Source organism: Zootoca vivipara, chromosome 2 (genome assembly GCF_963506605.1).
Source record: "Zootoca vivipara chromosome 2, rZooViv1.1, whole genome shotgun sequence".
Lineage (NCBI taxonomy): Eukaryota > Metazoa > Chordata > Lepidosauria > Squamata > Lacertidae > Zootoca > Zootoca vivipara.
In genome coordinates, this window is record NC_083277.1 from 51,573,006 (window position 1) to 51,593,917 (window position 20,912).

The following is a 20,912-nucleotide window of genomic DNA, read 5'->3' on the forward strand; positions in this document are numbered from 1 at the left end:
AGCCTAAACTTGGTCTAATTCATTCTCGAATTGCCCCCCTTAAAAATCAAACTGCCCCCCATGTTGGAAGCCACCTGCCTAACGGCATAGCTCTCGGATGACAGATAAAAGGAGAGAGAAAATAAAAACAAGGAAGTAGAAACCAAGGAAGCGGCGCAACGCCTGGTGACACGCGGCGGAGCAACGCCGCGCTGACTGGCTGCCGCGTGCTGGTGAGTCACGAGCGCGACGCCCATTGGCTGCGGGAACGGCTCCCTGGGACTGGAGCAGCGATGGGCTTCTCAGTTGGCTGCGGGAGAGGCGAGGGAGCGGACTCTTGTCCCTTTCGCTTCATGTCTTCGGACTGGTTCAAGAGGCGCTTCTTGAGCGCGGCGAGCCGAGGGAAAGGCATTCCTCAGCAGCTGCAGCAGCAGCAGCAGCAGCCAACGGAGGAAGGAGGCACACGGCCACAGCCGCAGCTTCCCCCGTTGCCGTACAGGCGGCCCAAATTCCTGCGCGGGGCTCCCTCGGCCGGGGAGAGGCAGCCTGGCAAGCGCCCCGTCGCCTGCCCGCCGCCAGACAAGCCCCTCCAGTGGAACGCGGGCTATGCGGAGTAAGTGGGCGGTCGGGGGAGGAGGGCGCACGCCTTGGGGATACCTCTTGCAAAGCAGGGACTTAAAAATAAACTACTGTATATACAGTACCATGCCACCTCGGCAGCGGCTGGAGGGTAAGCCTAGAGGTGTGCAAAAGCAGCAAGTAGCCCCGTAGAGCTTGAAAAGTCAGGACTTTACAAAATAGCACGATAATCCTGCTTGCCTAGCTTAGTGCATTTATTATTCACGCACACGTGCGCGGACACACCTGTTGGCTGGGAGTGAGACCTGTCCCGCACATTTCTGTTTGCCCCTGTAGTATCAAGGAGATCGAGAAATCTGATGCTGTTTTGAAATTTTAAAATGTTTTTTTTTCTAGTCTGGGCTCCCTGGTTCAAGAGTCTCTCTCTCTCTCTCTCCCTCTCTCTCTCCCTCTCTCCCTCCCCCCCTCTCTCTTTTGCCACGACTCGCTCTTAGTGATGGGCTGGACCGCTTCTGGTTACATCATATATTTTGTAGCCTTTGTTCTAGGCAATATTGTAACGTTATTACAAGTTGCAATAGCGAATAGTCTGTAAGGTAGGCACAGATAGCAACTACCTCAGCATGACCTGCATGTTCCTGGCTGTAAGTGGTACAGCAAGAAATTGTAAACCACAGTGACACAATGTGGGGCTACTTTGAATTGCTTGATTCTCTACCAAAGAGAACATTTGCACTTTTAATAGTTGTACGGCAAGGAAATGTGTGGCAAGAGTGGTTTCTCCTGACACAGTGCTGCTGTGATGACAGCAGCATCCATCCTGTCGCACAGAATGGATAGAAAGAGGAGGCAAGTGAGAAATAAGCAATTTGCTTCCCCTTCTTGTACCTATGTAGTAATACCCCACATACTATCTTAAGGGAGTAGCAACCTAAATGTGCCTACAAGCATCCTCCTTACTTTAATGCTTTGACTTTGTGGGCAGGATTCTGCTAAAGTGAAGCACCTGAAGTTCTATTGAGTTCAGCTATTGAGTTTAACTCCCCAGTAAAATCAGTGGCACACACATGTGCTTAACTTTGGCTGAATTGATCTCTGTGCTATAGAATGGAATTTTTCCTGAGCCCTGACTCAGTCTCTGTACTTATACAGGCCATTCTAGAACTTCTGGCAAACTTAGAGGTGTGACTGCGCAGTGCTTTTAATGCAGTGTTTGCATATTACAGGTGGCAGAGGGATAGTGCTAGTAAGGAGCATTCATGCTACCGGTAGTAGCTGTGACGGCGCAACGGCATGCCCTCACTTAAATATAGTGCACCCACCTCACAGAACATCAGTTCCACGAATTCCTACAAACTACCCCATATTATCTTGTGGGACGGAAAATTTAACAATTTGGAGTCTCAGGCAGCATTTGATCAAATAAACAATAAAGATGTTATTAAACAAAGGAAGTTTATGACACAAGTGGGTAAAACATAGGATACTTCAGGATATAATGCTGTTTCACTTCAGTTCTTTCTCAGTTGTTGCACAGCTGTTGCCGCTTAATACTTTGGTTCTTAAAGTGGTACTTCCTGTCAGTTACACACTCCTTAGACAACCCTACTCCTGAGGTACTCCAAGTAACAGACCCAAGGGATCACCACACCCCTCTTAACTGGTTTGGGAGTCTTTTCTTTTTGTAGAAGAACCTCTTGCCTCCTGACTGGAATGAGACCTAAGTAGACTGTATCTTTCCAGCTTCTACTTCTGGCTCAGCTTCAGCCTCCTAGTTAATTCCTGGCCTATTACTCTTATGTCCATGGGGTCATGAAGAGTTGGACATGACTAAATGACTAAACAACAACAATTACTCTTATAGGACACCACACACCGTCCTTCACACTAAGCTCAGAGCCTGCTTTCTCTAGCTTGTGATATATTCCTCAGAGTGGGTGTTTCTAGAACCAACTCTCTCTCCTCTCACTCCCTTTTCTCCCAACCTACAAACTGTCTCTCAAAATCCTCTGCTTTTCAACTCCCCCTCCTGGAACCTGGAGCCACTCAGAGGCTGCCATTGGTTAACCATTTGCTCGCAGGGAAAAAGAAAAAGAAAACAAAAACACTTAGGGACCCAACCTGCCCAGCAAAACGAACTTTTTCCGTCACAGTAGCCAGTTATCACCAGCAGTAAATAAACCCATCACAGCAACAATTGTAAATGAACACTAAGACCTATGATTTGGGGGGGGGGAACACGGCATTGAGTTTGGAGATTAATCTGTAAAGAAAAATGCAAGTGGTCTGTGGTACTTAATTATATATTTAACAGCCATGATAAGTAAGCCCTATTAGCAGTCTAACAACTTATATATCATTAATACCGTAATTCCTTCCCAATTGTGTTATGTAAACACTGTTTAGTTATGGAAATGGTTTTCCATGCAGCAGCACAGGACTGACCACTTCATTGACCCTTATTGTGCTGCTTATATGTATTCCCAGCAGAAGTTGTTAGTGCCATTGATACACATACAAGTTATGACAGCTGTCCGAAACTGATGTTATTGTGCAAGTCCTGAAGATTAATCTTTTACATCCCCTGACTAAATAAAAGCTATTGAAGAGAACTAAGTCAGAGCACATCCAAATACCAGAGCGAGTTCCTATTTCACTCAACAGATTTGATCAACAGGAGAGGACAGAAGGGTTTTCTCAGTTCTTGTTCTATTACGTAGTAAGAGCAAGAACCTCCAGCTTTTTAAAAGCACCTGGAGTCTCTTCCTCATTCTTTCCTACCACTGGGACTTTATTGGTTTTCTGGATGGCTTTCTTATTACAAAAAGCTTGAAATACCCAAATGGCATCTGATACACAGAGCCCAGTGAAGATAGGCTTACGAAACCAATCCCTACTCATTTTCAATTATAAAGCAAAATTTTTAAGTATGGACTGCTGGTATATTTTCAAATATTGAATATTCTTTCTTGCAGTAACATGTTCATTGCATAAGAGATTATATTGACTTGTACATAACCACTATTACTGAACAAATTATAAATGCATTTCTTTCTGCAACCATAGCTGCCAAGTTCTCCCTTTTTTTAAGGGAAATTCCCTAATGCTGAATAGGCTTCCTCGCGAGAAAAGGAAAAACTTGGCAGCTATGTCTGCAACCCTTCCCTCAACTTTAATGCAGCTACAGCATAAGCTCAGAGATACTCCTGGGCTGGTCAGGCTGCAAGGCCTAACTAGGAGATGGAGGAGTTTAGCGAGCAAAGCCAACTGGGATCAATACATTATAGTCATAGTTCTCTGGGCTGACTCACTTCCTGGATCTCTCCATCTTATTTGTTGTTTAGTCGTTTAGTCGTGTCCAACTCTTCGTGACCCCATGGACCATAGCACGCCAGGCACTCCTGTCTTCCACTGCCTCCCCCAGTTTGGTCAAACTCATGTTCGTAGCTTCGAGAACACTGTCCAACCATCTTGTCCTCTGTCGTCCCCTTCTCCTAGTGCCCTCAATCTTTCCCAACATCAGGGTCTTTCCCAAGGATTCTTCTCTTCTCATGAGGTGGCCAAAGTATTGGAGCCTCAGCTTCACAATCTGTCCTTCCAGTGAGCACTCAGGGCTGATTTCCTTCAGAATGGATAGGTTTGATCTTCTTGCAGTCCATGGGACTCTCAAGAGTCTCCTCCAGCACCATAATTCAAAAGCATCAATTCTTCTGCGATCAGCCTTCTTTATGGTCCAGCTCTCACTTCCATACATCACTACTGGGAAAACCATAGCTTTAACTATACAGACCTTTGTAGGCAAGGTGATGTCTCTTGGTTTTTTTTGATGTTGAGCTTCAGACCATAATTTGCGCTCTCCTCTTTCACCCTCATTAAAAGGTTCTTTAATTCCGCCTCACTTTCTGCCATCAAGGTTGTGTCATCTGCATACCTGAGGTTGTTGCTATTTCTTCCGGCAATCTTAATTCCGGTTTGGGATTCATCTAGTCCAGCCTTTCGCATGATGAATTCTGCATATCAGTTAAATAAGCAGGGAGACAATATACAACCTTGTCGTACTCCTTTCCCAATTTTGAACCAGTCAGTTGTTCCATATCCAGTTCTAACTGTAGCTTCTTGTCCCACATAGAGATTTCTCAGGAGACAGATGAGGTGATCAGGCACTCCCATTTCTTTCAGAACTTGCCATAGTTTGCTGTGGTCGATACAGTCAAAGGCTTTTGCATAGTCAATGAAGCAGAAGTAGATGTTTTTCTGGAACTCTCTAGCTTTCTCCATAATCCAGCGCATGTTTGCTATTTGGTCTCTGGTTCCTCTGCCCCTTCGAAATCCCTCCATCTTATACCCAGCTGAAATGGTCTTCCTTTTTTTGGGTGGGGGGTGGGTGGGTTGGAAGATTGGAAGTGTATTACTCGAAGAAAGGCGGAAGAGAGGTTTCTGTTGATGAAATATTGGGCATTGAATGTGCCAAAAGAGTATACCCCCTGGCTTTTATGAAAAAGGTCAAATTCAGATTGCAAGAACACTACTACCATGTTCTGCTTGCTCATTGCAACACACCTGCCTTACAATCAGGAATATTTACTATGTAATAGCAGTAGCATATGGTATGTTATTGTAAACTGCTCAGAGGTTGTTATTACTAATATTATATTTATTATATTTATTATATTATTATTCCACCATTCCTCCAAAGAACCCAAATAAGTAAGTAAGTAAATGTTCAATGTTCCCAAGAGTAACGGAAATAAACAGCACAAATGAACACATGACTAATTAACTGCACCCTGCACAGTGAACTGCTCAGTTGTGTATAATGCGCACTGCACTGGTCATGAGAGAATGCCAAACTATTGTGCACTCATGATGAAGTGCACATCGTGTAATACGCTGCATATGATCTTCTCACCTTCTGAACATAATACTTCATGTTTTTATATTTTAAGATGGTTAATGTTTTACTTCTAACGTACTTAAAAAAAATACTCATGCGCCTACCCCCTGGTTGAGAAACACTGCTCTACACATAGAAAAGCACATTGAATTTGAGGTTGAAACTGAAACTCAGACCATTGCATAAAGTACCCCTTTTTTTCTGAATGATTTGTTTGCATAAAGCTACAGGAAATCTATATTCTCTGCCTGTCCTCAAACTGAACTCTTCAGATGAATTACATTCTGTGAGGTCAACAAATCCTCAAGGGGTGGGGAGTGGGAGGCAAACACAGCATATTTTCTAACTATATGAACAAACACTTTCAGAGGGAAAAAAAGAAGCAATGCCATGTGACTGACCAAAACTGCTTTCAGCATGAAAGAAAGAAGGCAAGTTGCTTATGTTGAGCTTAGTGTAGTTGTAGGAACAGAAACAAGAGCAGGGGTCAACAACCTTTTTCAGCCGTGGGCTGTCCCTCAGACCATGTGTTGGGCCGGACTATATTTTGGAAAAAAACAATGAATTCCTATGCCCCACAAATAACCCAGAGATGCATTTTAAATAAAAGGACACATTCTACTCCTGTAAAAACACACTGATTCCCGAACCATCCGTGGGCCGGATTGAGAAGGCAATTGAGCCACATCTGGCCAATGGGCCTTAGGTTGCCTACCCCTGAACAATAGCTTCCTTGTTGCAGGAGCTGCCTTAGTGATATTGTGTATGATGTTAAAATAATATGTTGTAGGAATCAAATAAAATAAATCAATAAACTTAATGTTGAAACTATGTTGACCCACTGCTGCAATAGATTATGCTACCGGTACATAACAAGAGGACGGCAAAATAGCAAGGCTTGCCTCTTGGTGTCGGTGAATGTTGAGTCAGTCAGTGGGGCAATATCTTTTGAAAGAGGACATTTTTTGCTCAGAACGAGGAAAGAACACTTAGAACGTCAGCCATTTCCTGTGCGAAGTCATTATCTCCGTAATGCAGAGGTTTTCAACCTTTTTGAGTCCACGGCTCCCTCAAAAAGGACAAACAAACATTTGTTCTGTGGCTCCTCTCTGGGGAAACACACTCCGAGCCTTGTGGAGTGTTCCCTGAGGCCCCTTTCCCCTCTTCTTGGGAGTCCTCTGGGTAGCTTCCACCACTGCCCCTGGTCTCTGAGATGCCCCCCACCCCAAAGAGAGAGGTGTCTCCTCATGCCACCCCCCCAGGGGCTGGGAAGAGGATGCCCCCAGCCTTAGCAGCCTGATGGAGACAGAGACACGAGAGGGCATTTGAAGAGGGAGGGAAGTAAAGAGGGACAGAGGCCAGTGTTGCTTGTGGCGCCCCTGACCATCATTCAAGGCACCCCAGGCCATAATGAATCGGATTAATGGGAATTCTGTGGCTAAATTATATTCTTGCGGTGCCCCTGTGCTTGGAACAGCGGAAAGGCGACATACATGTGGACACCCACAGAAAAATGTGGAGCTCTTAGAATGAACGTAGAGGACCCAGAGTGTAATGAGAGACCTGCTCCCTGCATAGCTGGGCTGCTGCCCCTTCTCCATAACCGCATGCAATACGCAGGTATTTCCTATCACACCACTTCTCACTGTTTTCTCAAAGGCCTTATGAATGACTGTGGCGCTTGCTCGCTCTAGGATTATGCTTGCTAGCCCTGAACTAAAGGTCTGCAGCTTGGATTCCTATAGATTCTCAGATTTGGGTGTAGTCTCCTACTCAGCAGTATCTTATAAGGTCTGATAAAACAGATTGCATCCTGCTTTTAGGCTCCAAGGCTACTCAGCCTCTTGGCACCTGCAGGGTGTCATTTGAAACTCATTTGAAGTAAATTATGTCATCAACCATAAAATCGCTAGTTTTCAATTACATTGGACCTAATAAAATGGAATTCCTTCAGTTATTTTGTTTCTCGTGCCATCAGAACCATCAACGCAGAAAAATCAGAATTCAATGAAGACCAAGCAACATGCTGTCATATCTCTATCAGAAAGAGGGAACATGGCAAAGAAGAGGACCAGGAGTGGCTGATTCTGTGCACTACTGAGGTGAGTTCAGATGTAGCGTTTCTGCCTACAGCAGGGATTAATTAGAGTCAGGACTTACCAAGGCTCAGCCTATGGCATAACCTGTTTTGATTCATTTCTGAAACTTCATGAAGTCTATAGGTGAATGTCTCTGAACATATACAGAGTGCATTAGTTTGATTGCTTGCCAGTTATATTTGTCCCCAACTTTGCAACGTCTTGAGATGACTTACAAAGATTCCATATTCAGTGTAGTGGCTGTCATGGACTGGCTGGAAACAGAGGAAAGGTGGGTGGTACCAACTGGGGAACCCCCAAGGACGAAGGCTCAGAACCCAGGGATTGGTGGCGGGACGATGACGAGTGGTCAGAAGGAGAAGATTGGGAGGAAGAGGTGTCAGAAGCTGAAGAGGCAACAGGGCTTAGTGAGCAGGAAGAGGCTGTGGCAGAGAGCAGTTGCATAGTGGCCAACTTATTAATTTAACTACTGTCAGTCAGAAAAACTTAAACAGGACATACATAATCATTATATCTAGTAAGATATTTTGAGTGATTACAGAATGCTATATTCACATCCAGTCAGATGTCATGGTAGGCATTCTTACATTGTTGGAAATGGAGGTTGTGTCATTTGCATTGATCAGAGATAAAGGTCATGATGACAACGTATTTGTTCTTTTCCTCTTTGGACTGCAGATCTTTTCACAATTCACAGGCAGAGAGGTGCCAGGTGCAGTACCCATTAGAAGTGGCAGCTATGTCTATCTAGCTCCTAGCTTTGTCCTTAAGTGGCTTTTGCTAACTGTTTTGCTCTCACAAGTATGACATTATCTCCCATTTATCACTATCTGGCTTCCTTTCAGTGGGCTGATTATTTCTGGACCATAGTCATGTGGGGTTCAATATGAATGAAGCAGAAATATTTCTAAACAATTAGGGCTTCTTCCTACTCCTCTTGCGGCATACGCTGAATGGCTTGGTTTGTTCTCCAATTCATCATTCAACATTCTGAGAATCCCATGAAAGGCATGAGCTGCGGGTTTGTATCTGCCTGGCAAATCCATTTAGATAAAAGAAACAGCAACAACAACAAAGCTCAGAGTAAAACTAGGGAGTATAGAGGAAGTTTGTATGTCAGAGAGTGGGCAGCTGATGCCCTTGTGGAACCAGCAGATTCTATGGTACACTTTGGAGTATAATGGTGGCTTACAGCAAAAGAGGAAATGCTTGCTCTTGTGTGAATGAATTTCTATCCAAAGTTCCTAACAAGCAGATGTGAAGGTTGTGTTTTAGAATGTTATAATAATAATAATAATAATAATAATAATAATAATAATAATAATAATATGACTTGATTCCTGAAGCACAAACCTGTCTGCTTCAGTTTTCAGACTATAGAGTGGTTTATAATTATAATCCTCACACCACCACTATGAAGCAGGTGAGGTTGAGTGATTGGTGACTTGCTTAAAAGCGAGAATTTGAGTCTGGCTCCCGCATACAAAGCAAACGTGCAGCCTGCTGCACCCCCAAATGTTCTGGCAATCACACAAAAGAATGTACTAAATGATGGTAAAAGTCTCAATGCTTTGACTTTCAGTATCTGACTGGCCACTACTGGGCATTGTTTGATGGTCATGGTGGACCAGAAGCATCTATATTGGCCTCAGACTACTTGCACTGTTGCATCAAGCAGAAATTGGAGGATGTGGTGGAAGGCATCACTCAAGACCGCCCCCCAATGCACCTCAATGGGCAGTGCGTCTGCCAAAGTGACCCACAGTTCGTGGAAGAAAAACAAATTCGGCAGGAGGATGTGGTAATTGGAGCACTGGAGAAGGCCTTCCAGGAATGTGTGAGTGACCTTATTTCTCCCTTTATTGTCTCCGAGAGCGTTAAGACTCCTTATGTCACAGATGGCCATTGGTGCAAATCTTGCTCAAGATCCTGTTGTTTTCACAGCCAGGCAAACCAGCTGCCTCAGCCCTTGGAAGTTTCTGCTGATGAGGCTGTTTATTCCATGACTCATTGTCAAATGTTGTGCCAATGTGGACTTAGTACCCTATGCATTTCTACTTGGTATATAAAGTTTACTATGACATATCTGTTCCCATGTAAGCTGCCAATTCACGAGAAATTTTTTGCTGCACGATCGAAAGTGGCATGTGTTTGTCTGAACTGACTGCGAGTTTCCGGATCATTAGTTATCTAACAGTGGTTTTAAAGTTAGATTTCAGACTTTGCTGAGAAATATGGCACCTGCTTTGCATCATCGGATGATGTTTTCCCCCAACAGGATGATGTAATTGGTCAGGAGATGGAAGCTACTGGCCAATCAGGAGGTTGTACTGCATTAGTTGCACTTTACTTGCAAGGAAAGCTCTATGTGGCAAACGCAGGTGACAGCAGGTGAGTTCACATCCAAATGCAACCTAGGATGAGACCCAACATTGTCCTTTTGGTCTAGTTAAATAGCAAGATTCCTCGTGTCTCTTGAGTAAGAAAGATATTCAGTTAATGTTAGTTTTCTCTGTTTAACAAAATTAGATGTTTTGTTAAGTGTTGAATATATTACATTAAGTATGCTTGTTACAATCGGGGGTGGGGTGGGGGAAGCAGCTGCCGGAGGCCTTAATCAGGGTCAGGAATAGTGTTTAACCCTTTCTTCCCTACATCAGGTTCCTAATGAAAATCCCTTCCCTGTTTCCTGTTTGAAACATTGCTTGGAAACAGGTGTGTGTGTTTTGTGTTGATTTTCAATGGTAAACTGGTGCAGGGAGAAAAGGGTTAAACCTCTCCTCCCAGAATTTATAAGTCCTCATCTGAATGGAGGTCCTATGTGGCTGTTTTTCCTTGGGAAAATATAAAGACACTGTGAGTATGCTTTTTAAAGAAGTGTGCTGAACCTAAATTGGAATTTCACTCTTTTTGCCTTTAGGAGTAGAGTGTTGGGACAACTAACAGCTGTCTTATGGATAAACTTCTTGCCACTCTTCAGGCATAGCTTGTGGAGAGATAGTCTCTTTGTTGTGTTATTTTGAATATTGATGAAAGGTGTTTCAAATGTACACTTGTAGGGTGGTGGCATACACATCTTGAGTTCTTGGGCTGGCCCAAACGGATCTTCTTCCCCACCTCCTGTCTTACTAAAGAAGCTGGTTGTGTAGCAACAATCACATACCTCTGTCACTAATTCCCATGTCTGAAAAATGTACTGAGAAAAATCCACTTGAGTTAACCTCAGTTTTTATATTATTTTATTTAGGGCACTCCTTGTTCGAAAACAAAGCATTGTCCCCCTGAGTACTGAATTCACTCCAGAAACAGAGAGGCAGAGAATCCAACATCTGGTAAGAAAAACACACACACCTTTCTGCAAATTTTCTAATGGCAACATGTCTGCCTTGCACTACCCATCTCTCATGAGTGGTAGGGTCATTCTGAACAGCAGAGTAGATTCATTCTGAGATATCACTACTACTCTTGCTTTGTGTTGCACTTTAGTGCGAGTCTAAACAAAGCACTGAAGTGGTGTGAAGTACTACAGTTGGGGGGGGTATTTGATCCCCTGCTAAATTTGCCCATTTTGCCTCCGATGAAGAAATGACCGGTCCATAATTTTAATGGTAGGTTTATTGTAGTTGTGAGAGACAGAATAACAACAGGAAAACCCCCAGAAACCTCAGAAGACAAAAGTCCAATGGATTCTTATCTCATTATACATGATAAAGCTTTCTTTAGCCATCTCACCCCTTGCTTTTTCCTGTAAGACCAATTGCAGTCAGTCGTTAAGTCGTTAACAGGTTTACCACTCCTATCAGCCAATCACCCATTCCCACCACCCTTCTGAGTAATACCCCTCCCCACCCTCTGACTACAGTGGCACCTCGACATATGAATGACTCGACATACAAATTTTTCGAGTTACGAAGGGAAAAAATGGGGGCGGGCTTACGAATTTATTTGACTTACGATCAATGTGTGCCAGCCTCGCTTGGGATCGGGCTCTCGCCGGTTCCCCTGCCACCGCTGCTGCGAAGCCGGCCTCCTGCCGGCTTCACGCGGAATCGGGCCCTCGCCAGCTCCGCTACCGATCTTCGTGTGACAGGCGGGGGTGGGGGGAGAGCGGAGAACGATCCTCCGCTTCCCCCCCACCCCGCCCGTCACACAGCACAGGGCCGAAGATCGGCGGGCGCTGTTTGCCGGGCTTCTCAAGCCCAGCAAACAGCGCCCGCCGATCTTCGGTGACAGGCGGGGGTGGGGGGAGAGCGGAGAACGATCCTCCGCTTTCCCCCCCACCCCGCCCGTCACACAGCACAGGGCCGAAGATCGGCGGGCGCTGTTTGCCGGGCTTCTCAAGCCCAGCAAACAGCGCCCGCCGATCTTCGGTGACAGGCGGGGGTGGGGGGAGAGCGGAGAACGATCCTCCGCTTTCCCCCCCACCCCGCCCGTCACACAGCACAGGGCCAAAGATCGGCGGGCGCTGTTTGCCGGGCTTCTCAAGCCCAGCAAACAGCGCCCGCCGATCTTTGTGTGACAGGCGGGGGTGGGGGGAGAGTGGAGAACGATCTCCGCTTCCCCCCCCCCGCCTGTCACACAGCACAGGTCCGAAGATCGGCGGGCGCTCCTTGCTGGACTTGAAACGCTACGGCTTGGGGAAGCAGGCAGGGAGACGGCAACAGCCCACAGCTTCTCCGGCTGTTGCCGTCTCCCTGCCTGCTTCCCTGAGACGAAGCGCCTGGGGGAAGGAGCCGAATTGCGGCGCGGCGCGGCTTTTCGTGGTTTGCGGAGCCGGCGAGGGCCCGATCTTGCGCTACCTCGCTGGCCTCCCGCCACTCGCGCTACCTCCCGCGGCCCCTCCAGCTGCCGATCCGGCCATAGGACCGGATCGGGCCCTTGCAGCCACCAGCACTGGCCTCCCACCGCCCCCCCCAGCTGCCGATCCGGCCATAGGGCCGGATCGGGCCCATCGCCGCCGCAACTACTGGCCTCCTGCTGGCCTCCCCACCTGTGGATCCGGCCATAGGGCCGGATCGGTCCCGTCGCCGCCGCAGCCACCGGCCTCCCCAGCTGCCGATCCGGCCATAGGGCCCATTGCTGCCTCCCGCTGGCCTTTAAAGTGCCTTTTTTTTAAGGCCCCGGAACGAATTAATCCATTCCCAATGCATTCCTATGGGAAACATCGTTTTGACTTACGAATGTTTCTACTTACGAATGTGCATTCGGAACGGATTAAATTCGTAAGTAGAGGTTCCACTGTATACATAAGGGTCTGGTGCTGCTGGAAGGAATAATGTTAATTAGACTGCCCAAACAGTGGTGATTTACCAGACCTTTATTCATATCCAGTGAGGAGCAATCTTTTAGGCCGTGGTTTGATCACTGGGTGTGAGGCACGCCTCCGCCCCCAGGCAGGCTACAGCTGTCTGAAAGTCACCTTTTGCTTTCTTAGTAGTTTGCCGTGCCGTGATGCTGTGGAAACAGGTGCCAAAATAACTTCGTACCACCCCACGACCTCGTGATTGGAGGATGCGTAAAGGGCACAGTCCAAAATGTATCTGACTGGTTTTGCATATTGTGCTAATAAAAGGAGCCTCTGCCGAGCTAGCAATCAGCTTGCTTACGCAGAGCTCATCTGCAACAACTCCTGACTTGCGTACTTCACTTCACCCTGCAAATATCATTCCTATTACTTTTATAGTTTTGGGACCCTTGTTTTAATTTTGAAATTAGAATATTCTACCAGTGATTTAAGGATGATTCCCATTCTCCATAGAAACAGAGTATTATGCCACTGATAATTATGGACTTACCAGTGGCAGAATATGCAAAGCAGGTTTTCCCGCTTTCTCTACTACATTCCCCTGAAAATGATGCTTCCATTTTAAATATTTTTGAATGTTCTTTTTCTTCTCAGGCTTTTATGTACCCAGAGCTTCTGGCAGATGAATTCATACGGTTTGAGTTTCCAAGGAGATTGAGAGGAGATGATGTGGGCCAGAAGGTCCTTTATCGAGATTACTCAATGGAAGGCTGGTGAGTCACTCAAGCCTCTCTTGGTTTCAATAAGAGGATGCCCTGGATGAGCAGTGTTTGTGTGGTGGAATTGTGTTGGAAAGGACATTGGAAGCCATCACTCTGCTCAATGCAGGATGCTCCTGTAACAGCTGACAGACACCCAGCCCCTGCTTAAATGCCCTCCAGATGTTTTGGGACTACCATTCCCATCATCCCTGACCACTGGTCCTGTTAGCTAGGGATCATGGGAGTTGTAGTCCCAAAACATCTGGAGGGCCAAGTTTGCCTATGCCTGGCTTACATTATAGGGGGGAAAAGGTGTTTGGCTTTCAAGAGATGATAAGAGCAAATTTTGAGATACAGATGTTGTCTAACTGCTCTCGTCTCTCAATCCCTCAAAGGTATGACATGCAGAAAAGCCCCTATGTCAGCCTAAGATTGCTCCCAAGAACCCATCAGTAGTGTGCAGCTGTTTTTTTAACATAAGTGTGAGATGAAGAACCATCTTCTGACCTCCTTTGACTTGTATTAGGTCATGCCGCTCAGTAATGGTGTTAATTAATGGTAGTCTGGCTTCTGGTTAGAGTGTGGTGCTGATAATGCCAGGGTTGTAGGTTTGATCTCTGTATGGGATAATTGCATATCCCTGCATTGCAGAGGGTTGGACTAGATGAGGCCCTTCCAATGCTGCAGTTCTATGCTTTCTGGAGATTTGAGCTGCAATTCTGAATCCACCCACCAGTCAGGCTTGTGCTCTGAAATGGCTTTTGGATTGATGTCACTGATTACATTCTGAACTGTGATACAGGCTTCACGTACAACCTTGTGTAACGGAGCACTGCAGTTAGTAGAAAAGTTAACATGCCTGCGTTAAAGGGATATTTATATACAAAGTCTGCAGCCACAGAGTAATGTGTTTTACATTTAGTGTGTTTAAACATGTTTATCTTCTTATTGGATTGTGGCCATGGTATTACAGAAGAACCACAAAAATGAAAGCTGACCTTTCTCGTTTCAGGGGATACAAGACGGTAGCAAAAGATGACCTCAAGTATCCTCTTATCCATGGACATGGAAAACAGGTGTGCCTGCAGGGCCCTAGCAAGCAAAAAAAAAAAAGGGGGGGGAGGAAGAGCCAGTGCGTCCTTCCTGTACTGTTTTTTATGCATACATCGTTTTTATGCATACATACGTCGTTTCCGTGTGCTGCTCTGGTTCGCCAGAAGCGGCTTAGTCATGCTGGCTACATGACCTGGAAGCTGTCTGCAGACAAACGCCGGCTCCCTTGGCCAGTAAAGTGAGATGAGCACCGCAATCCCAGTTGCCTGCGACTGGACTTAACAGCCAGGTGTTCTTTTACCTTTACCATACATACATACATAATTTTAGTTGTATGCTGTCTTTCCATAGTTGGAACCATGCTCAACATGTAAAATATTGCACAGTAGCATACATACCAACAGTGTGGAGCTACCTTGTTAGTGGTGCCTCCACTATGAAACTTCCCCTTGTCAGTTTACATGTTGTCAAGTATGATTACCTTTAGGGACCAGATAAAAACAAAATTGCATTCTCTTGATGCTTAATGGTTTTTATGTGGCTCGAGAAGTGTGCTGCTGGAAACATTGTTTTTAAAGATTTAATTACATTGTTCTTTGTGTTTAAACATGTATGGTGATCTGTTGTGAATATTACAATGAAAAGATGAATGTTTTAAATAACTTCTACTTGAAATTACCACTAGCTCTATGCTTGTGACACTCTTCTACTCTTTGATGCCTCATCCTTTTTTAGGCTCGCTTGCTAGGCACCCTGGCTGTTTCACGAGGCCTGGGAGATCATCGGTTGAGAGTTATTGAAACAGATGTTGAAGTCAAGCCTTTCCTGTCCTGCATTCCAAAGGTAGGAAATTGATCGGACACACGAAGTCTTTTCAGCCATGGGTTTACCATTGTAGTTCAGCTTCCTTCCCCTTTCTGGGTCCTCTGAATATCTTCAGGGAAAGATCATTCAGCTTTGTCACTATTTATAGTATATTGCCTGATTTATTTATTTTTTAAAAAAAACCAACCCCAAAAAACGTAGGTCCATATAATGCTGCAGCCCTAAACAGAATAGGTAGTTAGTCATTAGGAACCCAATTAGACATGCATGTGTATACTGACTTTGAGGGTCTACTGATGTGTTTGTCAACAGGGGAGAGCTGTTGCCTCCATACTATACATCTAAGTTTCTCAGGAGCATCAGGATTCCTCCATTAGAAAAAGAATGTTGTGCTAGAACAGGCATCCCCAAACTGTGGCCCTCCAGATGTTTGGCCTACAACTCCCATGATCCCTAGCTAACAGGACCAGTGGTCAGGGATGATGGGGATTGTAGTTCCAAAACATCTGGAGGGCCGAAGTTTGGGGATGCCTGTGCTAGAAGATAGCCTTTGGTCCCATCCAGCAGGCCTTGTCTCGTATGACCTTATTGTAGTGACATGTATTTAAAGCATGCATGGCAGACCTGTGGCCCTGCACAAGTTGCTGGACTCCAGGCTCCCCATTTAAACCATTCTTTAGGGAGACTGCAAACATCCAGCTGTTTGGGAATAGCAGTTAAGAAAGCTTGCATCTTTTCGTCAATTCCGACTAGGTTGAAGTATTAGACTTTGCCAAACAAAACATCAAGGAAGGTGATGTCCTCATCATGGCAACAGATGGCCTTTGGGATGTTATGTCCAATGACGATGTGGCTCATATTGTCAGGAATTTTGTCCAGGAGAACACATCTGACCCATACAGGTATGTTAGCACTTTTAGCCAATATGGAAGCCACCGAGTCTTGGTTTCTTAACACACATTCTTTGCATTGACAATACCAATTTTGTAGATGCCTCAACAAACTTAAAATATTTGAATATGCACACCTCTGCTTTTGCTTATGGTGACATGTGTTCTGGCATAGCAGTGGTAGGGAAATGGCAGTCCATGGGCTAGATCTGTTCCACAAAGCCTCTCTTCTCAAGCTCCTCCTACCAGGATCTGCAGTCAGCTGTTTGATGAAAAGATGTGGGGAGCAGAGAGAATCCTCCCCACAATCTTCCTCATCACTCAGCTGTTCAGGAAATAGCTGCATGAGAATGAAGCAGTGGCTGGCTCATCTTTGCACACTGAAAAATGAAGCCTCTGTGAGGTGTAAGTTCTATGTGTATAAGAGACCATGTGGGTGTGTCTACCCCCCACAGGCATGCTTACCATGAGGGAGTTTTTTTTCTCAGGCTGAGCTATCTTGATCACCTATACAGTCGTACCTTGGTTTTCAAACAGCTTGGCTCCCGAACGTCGCAAACCTGGAAGTGACTGTTCCGGTTTGCGAACTATTTTTGAAAGCCAAACGTCCTGCTTCCTGCAGCCAATCAGAAGCAGAGTTTTTGTTTTCAAACATTTTGAACATTTTCCATACTTAATGAAGTTCTCTGTAACTGATACTGATGTACAGAGAAGCATTTTAAGCAGAGGTAAAAGCAACAAGAAGCGACTGTATTTTTCGCTCCATAAAATGCACCTTTTTCCTTCTAAAAAATAAGAGGAAGTGTCTGTGCGTCTGATGGAGCGGATGCAGTCCCTGGAGCCAGATTGCCCAGGGGTGAAAAGCAGATCCTGCTTTTTTCTTTTTCTTTTTTAGGAAGAGCTAAAGGCTAACAAGTGGGAAAGGGGGCGTTGAAAGGAACCCGCTCAGCAGCTGATTGATAAGGGAAGCTAGCTCCCTTCCAGGCCCCGCCCCCTTGCCCAGGCCTCCACTGTTGAATGTTCTGCAGAGGGAGGCTGCAGCGACATGTGACTGGCTGATTAGATTATCTGTCTGGAAACTGTAAAGAAAATGCAGAACTGAGTTGAACCCCATAAAAAACAGGATTTTTTCCCTTTGCAAGATAAGCTCAGCAACTTTGAGCTGATGCTCAAAAAAACGGAGCTTTCCCCCTTTGCAAAAAAGCTGCACAACTTTGAGCTGACCCCCTCCCCCCAAAAACAGGGCTTTCCCCCTTTCCTCCGCTAAAAAAATAGGTGCGTCTTTTGGTCAGGTGCATCTTATGGAGCGAAAAATATGGTAACCTACGTGGTCTCAAGTCTTCAAAATTGTTAGGAATTGCTGGTGGGCAGAACAGTGTTGTACTCCTGTCCTGCTTGTAGCCTTCCCAGTTATTTAGTTGGGCACTGTGAGAACAAGATGCTGGACTTGATGGGCCACTGGCCTGAACTGACATGTTTTTCTTACCTTGTTAAGAGTTACTCTGACAAAATTTTATTCCTTTCACATTTAGCTGAGATTGCTTTGCTAGAGAATTAGTTTACCTGAACTGTTGGCAGTGCTCAAGACCAAATCGGGCGCTGAAGCGGTTTGCTTCCACTGTAGTGTGTGGGCAGTTGTACCAGAACAGTAAACCAAACTCCCAGTGCCTTAAGTACTATAGTTCATCCTTCACCTGTCTTTAGGATTGGTAATCACTGCTTTGGGAGATAACAAAGTAATTGTTTTTATAGGTTTACAGAACTTGCAAAGTGCCTGGTGCAGAAAGCAAGGGGAAAGAAGGATGGATACTACTGGACTATGGGCAGTAACAGGCCTGCTTCTTATGATGACATTTCTGTGTTTGCAATTCCACTGTACAACAGTGGAATTGCAAACACAGTCCTGAACACCCCATGACTACTGAACAAGTGATGATTGTCATTTGAGTATTATTGCTATTAGTGACACCATATCCAGGCCAACAGTTGCCGTGTGGAAAAACAACAACTTTCACTGTCGTCATTGGAAAACAAATGCAGAAAACGCAACTTGCACAGTTTGGGTGTCATTCCCTTGGGGCAGCTGTATAGTCCCACTTCCTTAAAGAAGCTTTTCTAACTCAGTAAGTGGAGCCAAGATGGAAACTTTCCTCTGGACTTTCTTTTGCAATAGCATTAGTATCAAAGAAATGGCATGCTGACACTAATGTGAACTTAATCCATTTTATTCTTAAATGGGATTTTAGCAACTTTTGTATATCTTACAAAATGTACCAAGCTTCTATCGTGGCTCACAGAAGTTACAGCAAGATGTTAAGCTACACCAATACACTGAGAACATGACCACAAACCACTAAGTGAAAGTCCCAGTGCTTTTCATGCAAAAATTCTGTACAGGGGTTTGCCCAGTCGTTTAATGGAATCTGTATTAAATATAGTGTTTACCAAGTTTCGCCTTAAGCTGAAGCTGAGGTACTGGTAAGCACTTAAAAAAAGAAGATTTTTTTTTAGGTCAGACAAGCTTGTATTTTGTTTATAATTTTGTATATTGTTGTGATTTAAACATGATTATTTTTAAATGCAATAAAACATCTAGTTTTTATTTTAAAATAAATGGTACAACTTTATTCAAGTTGACAGATATGCCCTGCAGTAAAGCTCAGCATAAAAAACACCAAATTGAGAATCCATCTAATTGCATAATGTATTTAATTATTTCTGTTTTAACTAAAGAGATAAGCAGAATCAGCTGTCTTTCTCATATCATCCTGCTTTTTCCATTGGTGGTAAATGGGTTTTCTATCAGAAACTTTAATATGTTCTGAGTATGAAACAGCCTTAGCTAACATGGGATGGGGTTGCTATGGTAATGTGTTAACATCCTCACTATGCCTTGGAACAGGGGTCAGCAAACTTTTTCAGCAGGGGGCCGGTCCACTGTCCCTCAGACCTTGTGGGGGGCCGGACTATATTTTGAAAAAAAAAAAATGAACGAATTTCTATGCCCCACAAATAACCCAGAGATGCATTTTAAATAAAAGGACACATTCTACTCATCTAAAAACATCAGGCAGGCCCCACAAATAACCCAGAGATACATTTTAAATAAAAGGACACATTCTACTCATGTAAAAACATGCTGATTCCCAGACCGTCCGCGGCCCGGATTTAGAAGGTGATTGGGCCGCATCTGGCCCCCGGGCCTTAGTTTGGGGACCCCTGCCTTGGAACAACTCTTTATTGCAGATCCATCTCAAAGCAAACCCAAGCTAGACAGATTAACCCAGGAGTTGTCAACCTGGTCCCTACCGCCCACTAGTGGGCATTTCAGTATTCTAGGTGGATGGTAGGAGGTTCCATGGCACAAGCTGAATCCTCTTTCCATGGAGCACTGGTGGGCGGTAAGAAAATTTTACCATCAAGAAAGATGCATTAGTGGGTGGTAGGTATAAAAAGGTTGACTACCCTTGGGTTAACCAAAGCACCTCCCCTCTTACCAGCATACCTAGAAGAACATTATTGTAAAAATCACAAACCATCTATATGGGCCAATGAGGATTCAAACGACTCAGTAGCTTCTAAAACCCTACAATTTTGAGTGCTATTTAGAAAAGGAAACTGAAGGGGGCAGAAGGAGATGACCAGAGACAGTATTGTCTCCTACAGGTACAACACTCTCTTCAATCAGCATACATGTTTTAACAGTAAAATCAACCTACGATATATTTTTGTACAAACACGGTATTTAGCATTTCATGACAACTTTGCACACATTCTGTTCCTTGTTAGACCACTAAGTAAGATTTTAATGGGATTTGTTTCTGCATGAGACTGCAGCCTTAGCTCACATACCCAGTGAAGTTCAATCTTTGAGGATGTGTTAGGAATTAGTTTTAATCATTTATCTCTTTTGAAATGGGCAATACTCTATAGAGCTATGAAGCTGAGAGTTAAAAGTGCAACAGTAAGTTATAAGCACCAAGACAGCAGCCTGCATATGGAACCACTTCTGCTTTAGACTTAACAGAGATTTTTTTTAATGAGTCCAGATGGAAGAGTAAGCAAACAGGCATGCATATTATTAAAGCTGAACACATAGTATACTATACACCCACATCCTATAAAATTCTAAAACCAAACTACATATATTTTTAAAGAAGCAAAAAAACAAACAAAAACCACCCACCCAAGTTTTTGCCCAGAATTGTTTGACCAACAGTGCTCCCATTTCTCTAATAGAATCTGCTAACAGGTGGGAAAAAATTTCAGTCCACAGGCCACATTCACTCATCGGCAACTTTATGGGGGTTCTAAGCAGGTCAGAGCAGCAGTTGTGACTTATGTTTATATATTATTCTACGTTGCAGTCAGGTTTTTATTAGCTGCACAACCCTCAGTCTTCCATCTAGGCAAATAAGACATATTGCAGGCAGACAAAATCACTTGGGAAAATGGTGGGGGATGGACTCTAGTGAAGTTGTGTGAACTAGAAGGCTATATTTGGCCACCCAGCGATAAGGTTCCCCTTCCTTGGTGTAAAACATTTAGAGCCAATAAACCTATGTAAAAAAAATGTTAAGAGGTGTG

General features: G+C 44.6%; 1 protein-coding gene across 1 annotated transcript; it reads left to right on the top strand.

The window, feature by feature from the left end:
- The first annotated feature begins 254 nt into the window (after nucleotides 1–254).
- Nucleotides 255–19,857, top strand: PPM1M (protein phosphatase, Mg2+/Mn2+ dependent 1M). Its single transcript, XM_035106109.2, has 10 exons — nucleotides 255–592; nucleotides 7,431–7,554; nucleotides 9,134–9,388; nucleotides 9,830–9,942; nucleotides 10,799–10,883; nucleotides 13,451–13,569; nucleotides 14,570–14,633; nucleotides 15,346–15,453; nucleotides 16,189–16,337; nucleotides 18,078–19,857. Exons 1-10 carry the CDS (start codon nucleotides 273–275, stop codon nucleotides 18,241–18,243), a joined length of 1,503 nt encoding a protein of 500 aa, XP_034962000.2. The 5' UTR covers nucleotides 255–272; the 3' UTR covers nucleotides 18,244–19,857.
- Nucleotides 19,858–20,912: the final 1,055 nt, after the last annotated feature.